Genomic DNA, 15,019 nt, shown 5'->3' on the forward strand with positions numbered 1-15,019 from the left:
TATTTCAAGAGGACATTTTCATGCAGTCATCGTAGCTCAAATCTGATGAAAAAACGAAACATATAAAATGAAAAACAAATACGATTAGGCAATAATATTGAAGAATAAGATAAGGTCAGATGGCTGGGAGGACGGTAAAAAACAAAAACACTAAGTAGGCTGAAGAAAAAAATAAAATCTGCAGGGGTTCCAGGGTCTTACAGAAAATAAACTCTTCAAGCTTCACATTTGTTTTTTAGAGAATCCACAATCCTGGACACCAAGATTAGTGTTATGCTGCTTTAAATACTACCAGGTCAGGGTGTCATGACATGCAAAACCTCTCGACATCACATGAAAAAAATGGGAAAAACCACAAAATTGTTTTCTTAGAAAAAAAAAGTTCCTCAAAATAGCCATTAAACAAAAATAACAGTTAACCAAAATAAATAATAATCATTTATCCCAATGGTCCACTAAGTAATAATACTATTCAACAACTGGAGATAAATAGGCATTTTGATACAGAAAAGAAACCTGGGACATGTTGACAACCAAGTTAATTAGAATCGATACAAGATGAATAGGCAGTAAAAGAAAAAATGATATAAGCAATAAATAATTACAACTCCCTCAAGGACTAGAAGGGTAGAAGATTTATGCCAGAGATCAAAGGAGAATGGAATTGTACCTGGGAATGGAAAAGCACCTTTGAGGGAGAGGCAAAATGTAGTCAGGTGACAGGCAAAACAATAGAAAAAGACAAAAAAAAAACAAACGATAAAAATAGAACTGCAAAGTAAGCTTATATTCAAAAGCAAATAGATCAAAAACCAAAAACTCCTGACACTAACTTGATAATGAATACTATATGACGGTATCTTATATAGGAGGAGCATTTTGGCAAAGCATGTCACATGAATGGCATCTGGCATGAGAACCATCACAACCATGTAAAATTATTACAAAATAGCTGTGATTATAGGCATTCAAAAAGCAGTTGCGGTGATGTCACCATTAGAACATTTCAATTTATATAATCATAAAAAACTTTAAAAGTATACTATGCCTACAAAAATCCTCCTCCTCCCAAAGCAGCCCAGGAACTTCACTAGCCTGTCCAGAAAAGGCTCAATCCAACTCAGCCAACCCACAAATGCTACCTGCAGGCTGTACCATGCATAGGCCTAAAAGTGGAGAGCTTGCATTAAAAGTTCAAAACACAGAAAAATATTTAATGAGAAAGAGGAACTGCTAAAACCTCCTGTTCAATGAGAATTGTTTTGTAAAGAATCCTTTAGATGGAAGATATTTGTTATAAAAATTAAGAAAAAAACAAACAAAAATGACACACAGCCAAAAAGGAGGCAAAAATGAAGGCAATCCATGTCAACCCAATATGAAATCCAGTAAATCAGAATCCCAAAACAGAAGAAAGAAAGGCAGTAGTGTGAAAATCCTACACAAACCCAATGATCCACTGCTGAGTTCCACTCTCTGACTGAATATAAAGACAGGAGGAGGGACCAGCAGCAGTGACAGCCCGGTGGCTCCGCCTCCAAAGGGCGCTACCCTTTAAAGACACATTACTAGAAAATTAAATCATAACCCAACATAATAGGAACTACATAAAAATATTTACTATATAATGAAACACTAAGGTCTATGTGCCCAGTCCCTGCTCAGTTTGGCTTTGGTGACGCAATTGAAAGAGGAAGTGTGAGTGTGAGACGCAGAAGGAGGAGTGAAGGCATAGGAGGCATGCTGATATTGTTGCAAGTATAAAAACAGACAGGAGATGAGAAAGGCACCTCAATAATAATGATAGGGCCTGAGAAGTAGGCTTTACAAGAATGCGCTCGAGAGAGGAAGCGCCAGTAAAGAAACTTTAGCAATGGAGTAAGACGCATGCTGACAGAGTCACCTTCAAAAACAGTAAGTATCAAACCAGATAGAGGCAAGAAAGGTGCCTAAAAATAATGAAAGTGTTTGAGAAGCAGGCTTTATGGAGCCGTTAAACAGACACTCACACACACATAAATACCGAGGAAAGGCATTGAAGGTACACAAGATGGTAAATATTTTTAAATTTTTCTATTACCTGTCTGCAACAGGTACCGTAGCTAGTAAAAAAAAATTCAAAAGTAACAAAAAACACAATAAAACAGAAAATAAATACAGCTGTAATGCAATATAATTTAAAGGCTCAAGGGAAGCTGCAACACAGAGGCTGGGTAGACAGAAGACAAAACACAGACAAGAAACTGAAGATGTCAAGCACACGCCGCACGTATAACAAGCTTCTCAGGGAGTCAGAGATCACTTGCAACGAGAGAGTCAGCATGACAGTCTTTGTACTGAAAGATGTTACTTTCGCAAAGCCCGGCTTCTAATGACTGCATTTTAGTTTCATGTTGTTCGAGTTAGAATCTGTAATAATCAGTCTTGCTGTGCGGCTGTTGTTCCATTACCTATAAAATGTTTACTTAATGTGTCAAAATTGAGTCTGGCAGGAACATCTGTTGAACAATAGAGATGCAAATCACCCAAAATGAGGCACATGTGTTTCATTAGTAGGACATCTGGACTGTATTTGAATGTGTGTAATTCTGGCCCTGCTTCCACACTGCATGGCTTCGTTTTCATTCAGTTCCTGTGCTGGTGGAGTTACTAGGAATACGGTTGTGCTTATACCTGCTCCTGATGCCCTTGTCGTCTCTCCTTTATCTTTTCATTACCATTCAGCTTTTCTTCTTTTCCTTCCCACTTTTAGGTTTCCTTTTATTTAGCTTTTTCCATTACCCTTCAGCTTCATTTGCACCTTCAACTTTTCGCTCCTCTACCACCACCTTCTCCTCTCTCGTCTGGTGTTTTCTCTTGGTTTAATTTTTGTCATATTAATGGCATTTCTCTCATAATGAGTTTACCTAAAAATGTGCTGCATTGCAGAAGTGCGACTTTGTTGCCTGAATTTTAGTTTCTGGGTGGTACCGTGTTTAATGCCCCACTCTTGCACCTCCAAGTCACTGGGTTTGATTACCGGCTTGTTCACTGTCTAAGTGGACTGTGCATGTTCTCGCTTTGACTTTGTGGGGTTTACCCAGCATCCCAAGCTTGTAAGACCCAAGTCAATAGCCAACAAATATTTCTGGGTAAGTGTGTTCTTCCCTTGGCTGGTCTCAGGATTGTGTTTCCTGCTGCTACAGTAGACCATTAGGTCTCAGTGACTTAACAATGGAGTTGTTCCAGCAAATAGACAGATGGACATATGTTACACTGCTCTTTTTATCATGCATTTCAAGTTCAGGTTTATTGGCAAGTGTGCAGAGTCCAGTGAAATTCTTACTTGCATGCCAGGTCAACCTACACCCCACACAGAGAATGATACAAACTACTGCTTTGCAGACGTTATGTAATCATATAATGTTAGTTAGAGGGTCAAGTAGTGAAGTGCAGGGGTTTTGGAGGTTTGAGAGCAAGCTTGGCGCATTTATATATTACAGAGAAGCCGGCTAATTTGAAGTCTCATCAAGTTTAGTCCTTTAGGCGATTTGGGAACAAATATAGTCCACAAAAAGGGACTATACTTAGAAACAAACAGTCTTCTACATAAAGCCTTATCCACCAAAAAATATTTACACTCCTTCACTTTCTTTATTGTGCTGTGGATTTAAATTTAAATGGATACATTTGCCATGTCTGCCCATCAATCTACACACAATAATCCATAATGTCAAAGTGAAAACATGTTTTCAGAAAGTTTTACACATCAAAAATTGAAATCTCTCATTCATTTAAATATTCAGCCTTGATAGAAGCCCCCTTGGCACTAATTACAACCTCAAGCCTTCTTAGGTAAGTCTCTACAAGCTTTTACGCACTCAATTTGGGCAGTTAATCCCTTTTTTCCGGGCAGAAACACTCAAGCTCCTTTAGATTGAATGGGACGCGTCTGAAGTTGCCATCTTCAGGACTCTTCGTAGACGTTCAGAGGCTTTGGCTGGGCCTCTCAAGTGTAGTCAGAGACTTGTCTCGAGGGCACTTGGTGTTGTCTTGGCTGTATGCTTTGGGTCTTTGTCAGGCTGAAAGGTGAACCTTTGCATGCACTATAGGACTAAGTTTTCTTCTGTGTTTGGATGCCTTCGTCTGTCTCTCAGTTACTGTATGACCAGTCTCCCTCTCCCTGCACCCCCATGACGTGATGTTTCCACCACCATGCTTCACCATAGAGATGGTATTAGGCAGGTGACAAGCAGTGCCTGGTCTTTGCCATACATCGTGCTTGGAGTTCTGCTCAAAAAAGTTACATTTTTTCCTCATCAGAGCAGAGAATCTTTTTCCTCATGCACTCACAGTCATTAACAGTATCACATGCCTTTAACTCAAGAACGGTGTCTGTGTAGATACCATACCATAACACCTGGTTGAAGGAGTGCTGCCAACGTGTTCTTCCATCTCAGCAGAGGCCTTCTGCAGCTCTGTTAGAGCGACTCCTGAGTTCTGTGTCACTTCTCTGTCCAAGGCCTTTCTTGCCAAGTTACTCAGTTTGGCCGGAGAGTCAACTCTAGGATGAGACCTGGTGGTTCTAAACTTCTTACATTTCGCAGTTCAGGCCACTATGCCCCTGGAGACACTTTAGAGATGGTTTAAAAGCCTTGCCCTGATCTTTGCCTCACTACATGTTGATTGTGGAGATCTACAGACAGTTCCTTGGACTTCATGGCTTGGTTTTTGTGTTCACATGCCGTGTGAATTGTGGGACCTTCTATACACACATGCATGCCTTTCTTTATGATGTCCAGTCAATTTAGTTTTCCACAGGTGGACTCCAGAAACATCTCAGGATGAATTAAAGAAACAGGATACACCGGACCACAATTTGGAGTGCAATAGCAAAGGTTCTGAATACGTACAGAGATGAGAGATTTAGATTTTAATTTCTAATAATTATGCAAATGTTTCTGATTGATGTCCATTTAAAATTAAATCTACAACACAATAAAGTGTGCAGAAAGTGAAGGGGTGTGAATACTTTCTGAATGCAGTGTATATAAATATTAGCAAGCCGCCTCAGAATCCCACAATTGCTTATCATTTTCATTCTTGCATCTTCACTTAAACCTTTCACATCCCCCTGCTTTGCAGTATAACTCTTTATCTTCTTGGTGGCAAGGACCCAAATGTTTTACTGTCCACAATAACTACTTAAGTTTACTTTCAAGCTTATTGACATGAGTATAATAAACTTGTTAATCGCATGTCTCCTTATAGCAGTTGACAATAATACAACAGCAACAAAGACACATAAACAGGCAGAAAAATACGAGGGGCAGTCAAAAGAATTGTGATATAGCGGGAGAGTGAGAGATCAGATTATGCACACACTGGATTGGTTTCAGGGTGTAGTATTACTTTAATTACTGTTTGAGTTAGACGTGTGCATATTCATTGGGCATAAAGTCGCAGTTTGAACAACGTGCTGACATTAAATTCATTTGCCAATTGGGGGCTCGTATGCTAGTGGCACTGCAGCCCTTGCTTATCTGCGTATCTGAAGTGGTAATTAAAACAATACTACATGTTGAACCGATCCAGACCTGTTGTAACTGGTCTACAGATGTGCTGCGCTCCCCTTCACAACAATGTGTGCATTATCTGATCACTCACTCTCCCACTACATCACAATTCTGGGAACTTTCTGACTGCCCTTTATATATACATATGCATACAACAGATCTATCTATCTATCTATCTATCTATATATATATCCTTATATATAATGTGATACAATCCATATGTATGGTGTTCGCAGCAGTACCTCGAGCTGCCACAAGAGCAGCAGCCGCGGGAAGGATGCGTAGGAAACAAAGTCACATGACTGACGCAGAATGTAGACTTGCTAATGTGACCACACGTACACAATGAGCACAACAAACGGATGAGCAGCGTACGGCTACAAATGCTACTAACGCTGAAAGAAATCGTGTAAATCAGACACAAAGGACAGATGAAGAACATGCGCTACAGAATGCTTCTAATGCTGACAGACATTGTGCCAGCCGTGCACAAGCAGCCACAAATGCAGCACGGGTTGAAAGAAATCGAGCAGCACGTGCCTTGCGGCGGCGGAAAAGGTCTATTTTAACCACAAAACAGTGCCATGATAACAAAATCATTTCAAGGACTTGAAACAAAACAAATAATTTTTTGCAGAGAAAGTTTGGATTTCACAAACATTGAATTTGTAGCCTAATCGAAGTCACTAGTGTGTATATGTATATATATATAGGAAGCAGCCCCCTTAGACAGACAGACACAGAATGTTCAAAAGCACACATGTTTAATACTTTTCTTCACTGTACAACACCTCACAATGCTCGATTCATACCAATACTCAGACCCTTCTTTCTCTCCTCTTCTACTCTTCTGACGCCCTCACTCCTCCTCTCACAAGCTCTGCCTTCTTTCTCCCAACTCCGGCTCATGTATTGGAGTCAGGCGTCCCCTTATATAATGCCCCGGATGTGCTCCAGGTTCTCCATGACGATCTTCCAGCAGCATTTCCTGTTGTGGCAAAGGTACTGTAATCCAAGGCTCTGTAGCCACCTTCTGGGCACCCCCTAGCGGTGGCCACGGGCTACAACAGGGTTGAGCTTCCAGGGCAGCTGCCTTCTCATGGTCCGGGGTAGGTATTGTCTCTTTCTCGGTCCTTCCTGGCATCCCAGCCATCTGCCACAATATATATATATATATATATATATATATATATATATATATATATATATATATAGAGAGAGAGAGTGACCAAAAGGGGGGCACCACTAAGCCCCAAACACCAGACACGACTCAACCAAACACAGTTTAGGCATAAAGTAAAAGGTATTTGTTACTCAAAAGACACTTTCACAGGCTTTTTAACATTCCCATGATGTGTTGTTAATAAACCTTCTTCTCTTCCTCCATCTGTTTCCACTGCTCCATGTGAGTTTTTGCCCTCTGCATCCTGACTCCAACTTGCATGAGAGCAGTTCCTTTTAAGTTGGACCCAGGAGCGATTCCAGCATCATGGCATTGCATTTCAGAAACACATCTGAGTTATACAGGAGCTCCCCAAAATAGGGATGTTCATTCTTCAGCTCTTCTATAATACAATTCCCCGGCAACACTATGGGTGTCCATACTGGACTCCAGCCACAGGAGCACTGCCACCTTTCTTGCTGGTGGATTAATTGTTCAAAATGTCCATTCATCCCTGGCCCATCCATTATCTGATCATCCCAACTAGGGCATAAACAGAAGACCATCCCGGCCAGGTTGTGTCTCCATTCTTGTGCTCCATACATTACAGAATCCCAGCCAGGCAGGTAATCATTACCAACTCCAGTCAGGATGCCATTCCATTCCTTCTGGCACTTACAATATATTCAAATATATTCTGCAAAATATGTAGACAGAAAACAGAATTAGTAGTTCTTAATTTAACAAGCATGATGTGACCCCAAGCAGAGATGTTCCCCTACCTTTTTGAGGCCATCTGTCTAAGTCTACCACTACAGATTCATACCAGTCCATGTACACACACATGCACTTGCCAATATTTTTTGCATTAGTTAATTTATTCAAATCTAAATTTAAGGAGACACTCAAAAAACCAAGCCAATGCCATTGCACTTTTACTTGAATTGCTGATCATTTCTTGGCCCTGAGAAGGGTCGGCTCCTTCTTCAAAGTACAGTTATTGTAACAAAAGGCCATGTGATCTTTGTAGCTGTTGCGCCATCACTGTCTGCCTGTGAGCCCAGCCTGCGATTGTTACTCAGAGACTGTGCAAATGAAGCCAAACGCACTTGTGTGAATGTTCCAGGCAATTTTCCAGCTGAATTATTTTTGTCCTTTTCTTATTTTTTTGGTCTTATTGGTCTCAACAGTGGATACTGTGGCAATCTTCAACGCTTCAGTGCCTCTGGCTCCAAACAGCACTAACAGCTCTATGGTAAGTTGCATATTTTTATTTTATAATAAATTAGGCAATGCAAGCATCCCAGAAATGTGTTCTCTTTAGTTGAATGTTTCAAACATAAAAGAACATTGTGAGTTCTCACAAAAATGCAAAACTATCTCTAAATGCGTCTGACTTTGAGAAGGACAACCTATGGTCTCCTATACACCTTACATTAAAATGCATAACCCAAATCCACATTGTGCCCAGATAAAGAACAGATGTCAACTTCTCTGGGCAAAATTAAGAATCACCTTCAGCTAATACGCAGAGTGGAGGCTGTGAGGCTTGGGATCTGAACCGGCCATTAGAAGTTAGCCAATTTGAATAATTCCTCCCCACTGGGCCCTAAGCAAGACCCTTTACCTTCAACTGCTCCGTCCTGGGTATGATGCTAACCTGCAAGCAGGTCCTCCAACTTACAAGGAAAACTCGGGGCCTGGTGGCAGGACTGGCACTCTAGCCACTGTAAAAAAAAAAACAAACTCAAACTCCTTTTGAACAAGTGTGGTGATGAGCTGAGGTGTTCACCTGTTGTTCGGGTCCTCATCTGGGATCCTGAGGTGGTTTGTCATGTGGCAGGTTCAGTGACATTTTGTGTCAGTGTATGCTCCCAACCTTTTCTTTTGCAGATAAAGTTGTCCTTGTTTGCAGATTAAAGCCACATGTGCATTTTCACTTTTGTTAAATATAATGGCTGCCCGTTTTTAACCACCTTCGAATGTAGCTTCAGTAATCTCGTCACAGGAGCATTTACACCAGGGACCTCATTGATTAACACAGATTTGATCAGATGTGAAATTTCGAATGCCTGAACCTGAAATTCACGAGAAAATGTTCTTATGAGAATGCGTTAGGTTCAGCTAACATCAAGTGTTGGAAAGACAACCAGAATGGAACAATCAAACTGAGAAAACATTAACATATCAATACAAGTCAACCCAAGGACTGCTGGGAGTAATTCCATTTAAATAGAAGTATATGTAGTTCTAACATGCATTACATAGACTTTACAGAGAATTATAACATAACACTCGCCGTTTGTGGCTCATCCTTTCAAATATTTTTTAGTAGTTGAAATGTGACCAGTCTGGTATCCCCAATCACTAACGGGCAGACACCAATGGACTGCACCAATATTGGCGTGTGAGCTCCTTCAGTGAATGCACACCCTTAGGTGATGAGAGAAACACCAACATTATAAGTACTCTCTCGACCATTGCCATTGGTTTCACTCCTTGCTATTTTCGTTATACTGCGATGGTGGTTTCCTAAGCCTTTGTTATATTGCGAGTGGTAAAAGTGCCATTTAAACTAATACAGGTAGACGTGGAAAACGGATTTCCTGATGAAAAACAATAACGTTTTAAACAGTATCGTTTACATACAACAGATTTTGGCAAATTGTTTACATACAATTATTTATATCCATTTATACACTAAATGTGTGCATATCCCATGGTCTAAGAGTTGGTGGGCGGCGCTCTGTGTCTTGCATGCCCTTAGTTAGAGTTGGCAGGCGGGCTTTGCTCTCTGTCTTGCGTGCACTCTCAGTCTTGCTTGCTGAATTGCAAAATGGCAACTTTTATTGGGTAACTAAAAAGATTATAAGATTACAGTATTACATCTTACCTGAAGAAGGGGCCTGAGTTGCCTCGAAAGCTTGTCTATTGTAATCTTTTTAGTTAGCTAATAAAAGGTGTCAAAGGAGGTTCTGATCGGGGCTCTCAAGAGACTGAGCAAGGAGTCCGAGTGTCTGGGCTTGTGAGTGTCCTGATAAAAACCAAGATCCAGGCCTTTAATGACTTCTTGGGCACAGCCATTACAGCAGTGTGTCTGTCTGCGGAGAGAGTGTCGACCTCATCGAGAGGTTTACTTACCTTGGCAGTGACATTTATGTCTCTGGTGACTCTTCCTATGAAGTCAGTAGACGGATTGGGAGAGCATGGGGGGTCAAGAGGTCGCTGGAATGGGGTGTGTGGTGCTCCCCATATCTATTCAAAAGTATGAAGGTCCAAGTCTTTAGAGTCCTGGTGCTTCCTGTCTTGCTATATGGTTGCGAGACATAGACGCTATTCAGTGACCTGAGACGAAGACTGGACTCCTTCAGTACTGTGTCTCTCCATAAAACCCTTGGGTTCTGCTGGTTTGACTCTGTGTTGAATGAGCGGTTGCTCTTGGAGTCCCGAATGAGGCACATTACCTGCATTGTGAAGGAGCGTCAGTTACGGCACTACGGCCATGTGATGTGTTTCCCCGAGGATGATCTAGCTCGTAAGATCCTCATTGTTGGGGCCCTGAGTGGCTGGACCAGGCCAAGGGCTCATCCATGTAACACCTGGCTGCGGCAGATAGAGGGTCATTTCCGGAGGGTGGGACTGGACCACGTGTCTGCCTGGGGGGTTGCAAACCGGGACCCCAAGTTGTTTTGCCGTGTAGTGTACCAGTGCAAGCTCCCCAACTTGACTTGAATTGTGAGGGTCTCTCACTAAAATGGTCAAGTCTGGACCTAAGCCATACCTTTCAGTCTGATCCTTGGTTGCAATAAATGCAAGTCATTTTTCAAGGTATGAAGCAGCTTTGCACTTTCCCCCAAAGTGCACCCTGTCCCTGCTAAGAAGGCTTGCTGGAAAGACAAATATTGAATGTGTTTCTGAATAACAATCAATCAATATTGTAAATGTGGATGGCATGGAGGCACAGTGGTAATGCTGCTGCCTCACAGTAAGGTGAGCAAGGTTTGTTGTCTGGGTCATCGCAGCATGGAGTCCGCATGTTCTCCTCATGTCTTGGGCGGGTTTCCTCCCACCATCTAAACATATACAGGTTAGACACAAAATTGACGCTGGTGTGTGCATGTGTGTGTGTTTGTCCTGTGATGGCCCTTGCACCCTGTCCAAAGTTTGTTCCCTCCTTGCCCCTGCTGGGATAGGATCCAACCATCTCACGATCCTGATATGACATGACTTGACATTATTGCAAAGGTGGTCATACTGTATTTCAAAAGTCCTAAGTCTTGATGCATAAACAGGATTACAGTAAATGGTGGCAGGCTGGGGCTGCTACCACACCACTTAGGAACCTGGGTTTGAATTGCTGCCTGGCCAATGGCTCAGCAGTGTTTGCTTATTTTCCCTGTTTGACCAGTGGCTGTGCGGTATTTGCATATTTCAACTGCCTGACCAATGTCTGTGCAGTATTTGCTTGTTTTCCCTGTTTGGCCAATGGCTGTACTGTATTTGCATAGTAGCCCCCTGTGTTCACATTTGGTCTCCTCACACAGCCTGAAGATGTGTATGCTGTACTGACTGGCAAATCTAAACTGGCTGTTAATGAATATGCCCAGCTGACATCTTTTCAGTGTCGTTTTGTATGATTTGCAACACATTTAGGAAGTGTTTTCTGATTATCTCACACAAAAAAGCAGCCGCCGCACTTGTTACATTACTTCTTCAGGTGTGCAGTTTGCCAGTGCTGTCGGCCATATTAAAACGATGAGCTACATTTGGGCCACTTCTTTCAATTCTTCTTCTGTTGGATGTTGCCCCTCTGATACCCCTTGATACTGATGAAATGTCTAAAAGCATGTAGGACATATTTCAGAATGCTTATGAATTCTAATTGGCTCATAAGCTCTTTTGGTAATTCTTGAATATGTTTTTTTTTTTTTTAATTTGCACATCTCAAGAAAGCTCTTTAAAAATTAATTGAACGTTTTCTTATCGTAATTTATTTATTTATTTTTTCTTTTTGCTGAGATCTTTCAGACAAGTGCCGACTGTGATTATGAGCATGACTTTGATAAGATTTCTCAGATGTGCTTTGGGCTTTCATAAGGGTTTCTTACAGCTCCTGAGTGTAATAAAGCTTCATTAATGAGATGTCGCTCTCACTTTCTCTCTCCAGTGTTTTTTTTTTTTTATTTGTTGACTTCTTTTAAAGAGATGGAGTGGCGCAGTGTTTAGTGCTGCTGCTTCACAGCTCCAGCATCGTGGGTTTGATTCCCATGCCTGCTCATTGTCTAAATCTCCCTGTGTGTTTGTGATGTGCTGTGAGTTTCTTCCTACACCTCCAAAGAAATGCACATTACAATAACTGGTGAGTGTAAGTTTACCTCAGTATGGGCTGTGTGTTAGGGGGCTCTCTGAGGAACTGGCAACCTGCACTTTGGTGTTTCTTGCTTTGTATTTGGCACTACAGATATGGAGTCCGGCCTGCTGCGACCCTGAACTGGGTGAAGCATGTTGGAGGATGAACGAATGAATGAACACACTGGACAAGAATTTTTTTTTAAAAGTTTTGTTTCCTGAAAAGTTCTGGTGATTATGACATAAAACAGAACAAAACAGAGAAAACCATTATAGAGACATCCAAAACCAAAACTATAGTCAAGTATGAAGATGAAAAACAGGGGCAAGAGATCATAAAACAAGAAATCAATAGCAAAATACAGAGACAAAGTCTTCGCATGAATCCAAACAATCTAGAATGTTGCTACTATTTTCATGTTGGTTTTTATGATGTCATGCTAGTGATGCGACTCCACAAGCCACGCCCCTAGCAACTACCATAACAACAGAAACATAATATAGCGGCACCCGTACCAAAACGAGATCATACCAAAATAAAGTATATATAATTTTAAACAGTCTGAAATATTCAACAAGGAGAGATTTTTATGTTAGAACTGTGGTCTCCATAGTTAAAAAAGCCACGTCCATCTATAAGAGTCTGAGCAAAAATTACAGAAATAAATTTTGAAAATAAGGTGAATCATAACAGTATTCTGTTTCTGTCACCTTTCAGCTGGACAAGCCAAGCTACTTAGTGACGTTATAGTTTGTGTGTCTTGCAAAGGACTGTTTGTCCCACCAAGAATTTCTTCCATCCTTATGCCCAGTGCATCTGGGATCTTTCGTTTAAGAAATTGAGAAAATTAATGACATCCATGACCCTGGATTGGATTAAGCAGATTTAATTATGTTAGAAAGATAATGAAAAGAAATTATTTCAAAAATCTGTCCTAAACATGGCTTCACTGTGCCCTCTGCTGGTCTTTTTGTTGTACTACACTCTACACTCTGAGGAATTTCTTGTAATTCAGCTAAATGAGTTCCACTGACTTAACTCAGATCATTTGCCAGCCTTACATGTTTTTAGAACAGGGCAAAATAATGTCTTGATTATATTAATGACAGTAGTGGGGCTTCAAAGACGCTATTACTTCTTGTATACCAACATGCTTACAGCATTTCCAGATTGAGGAGCCATCTGTGTTGTGTTTGATTCAGACTTCAGTGGATTTCTGCATAGGATACCTGTTTATTTCTATGAGCTAAATACAAGTTGGCACACTCTTTGCCACTCTGCGGCTGCCCTTGTGTAAATGTAAGCCACTTTTTTTTTTTTGCTCTGCAATGATCTACCCCAGTATACTCTTACTATGCACCATTTTTGGCTTAACAGTGAAATCTAGTACGTAGGTAGGTAGGTTAGGTAGGTAGGTAGGTAGGTAGGTAGGTTAGGTAGGTAGGTAGGTAGGTAGGTAGGTTAGGTAGGTAGGTAGGTTAGGTTATTCAAGCCCCTTAAAAGTCATCATAATTTTCTTCATGTCAAAAGCTTTGTCTACAAAGTACATATTTATCCATTCAGTATTTTAATGTACACTACATGCTAGAGATATATAGATAGATAGATAGCAAAGGCACTATATACCAGAGATAGATAGATAGACAGAGTGCCCTCCATAATGTTTATAACAAAGCTGCATTTGTTTCTGATGCCCCCCTCTGCTCCACAGTTTAAAATTACAACTCAAACAATTCAGATGTGATTAAAGTGCACATTGCAGACTTGAAGGATACTTTCATACACCTCAGTCACACCATGTAGAAATGACAACACTTTTTTATACATGGCCCCCCGTTTCAGGGCAGCTTAATCTGACAGTCTGTCAATTTTTTAACCCACGTAGTCCTGAACAGGGTCAGGGGGTCTGCTTGAGCCTATCCCAGCTAGTTTAGGGCACAAGACAGGAACAAAGCCTAGACAGGGTACTGGGCAGCGTAATTTTTGGGACAATTGGCATCACATGTGTCTGTGATTACTCAGAGGTGTTTCATTGCTTCATTAGTGCAGGCATACGATTTTTATTTGTCCCAAGAGGAAATGTGACATGAAACAACAGCCAAAAATGTAACTTGGGTATGTTACAAATTAATCATTAGGAAGGTCAGTTCTTGGAGCTGTTTGCAAATATAACAGGTGGGCAGATCACAAAAAGAAAAGGGCGCACATTTTAGGGATACGTTTGACATAAAGAAAAGTGGGTATGTAGCCAGTGAAGAAGGAGCAAAATAGGGTGGTCCCAAGGAATGTGCAACCCATATTTAACAACTTGAAAGTATCAAAACAAAAAGTTGTGGGGGTCCCTGAAAATAAATTTTAACAATACATTATCTACTATTTAATATAATGCTAAGGTCTGTGTGTCCAGTCTGTCTGAGTAATCTGATTGGTTAGTTTAGCTTTGATATGATTGGTCACTTTGGCTTTGGTGATGTGATGAAAGAGGAAGTGCGAATGTGAGACGCACAAAGACAAGTAAAGGAGTTACGAGGCAAGCCGAGGGAGTCGTGTCCAAAGACAGCAAGTATAGAACCAGATAGGAGGCGAGAAAGGGGCCTCAGAAATAAGGACAGAGTCTGAGATGAAGGCTCCACACTCAAAAAGTGGCAGTGCCGGTGAAAAGGAGTTTACACACACACAAATACAGGAGAAAGGCACTGAAGGCACACATAGGACAAGAGAAGAGGCACAGTGAACAAATTTGACATAAGCAGGAGGTCAGTGGGCAGGCAAAAGTGGCAAGTCAAACTAATTTTTTTTGTCAAAACCTAAACATCAATTACAAACCAAAGCTGATAAAGGTCCACTCTACTAAAGATATCTGAAATACACGCTGTGAATGATCAGCGCTGACACAGACAGACAGACACCCAATGTCCACAAATCACACACGTTTATTTTCTTCCCAATCTT

The 15,019-nt window shown here is 41.0% G+C and overlaps 1 protein-coding gene across 5 annotated transcripts in view; it reads left to right on the plus strand.

The window, feature by feature from the left end:
• Positions 1-15,019, plus strand: part of slc4a5a (solute carrier family 4 member 5a) — a 154,902-nt gene that overhangs the window by 94,111 nt on the left and 45,772 nt on the right. For all 5 annotated transcript variants that reach the window (XM_039768436.1, XM_039768435.1, XM_039768438.1 and 2 more), the window contains exon 17: positions 7,908-7,972. In XM_039768436.1, the coding sequence (XP_039624370.1) occupies positions 7,908-7,972 (65 nt within the window). The remainder of the gene's footprint in view (positions 1-7,907; positions 7,973-15,019) is intronic.

This window comes from Polypterus senegalus, chromosome 11 (assembly GCF_016835505.1).
Source record: "Polypterus senegalus isolate Bchr_013 chromosome 11, ASM1683550v1, whole genome shotgun sequence".
Classification (NCBI taxonomy): domain Eukaryota; kingdom Metazoa; phylum Chordata; class Cladistia; order Polypteriformes; family Polypteridae; genus Polypterus; species Polypterus senegalus.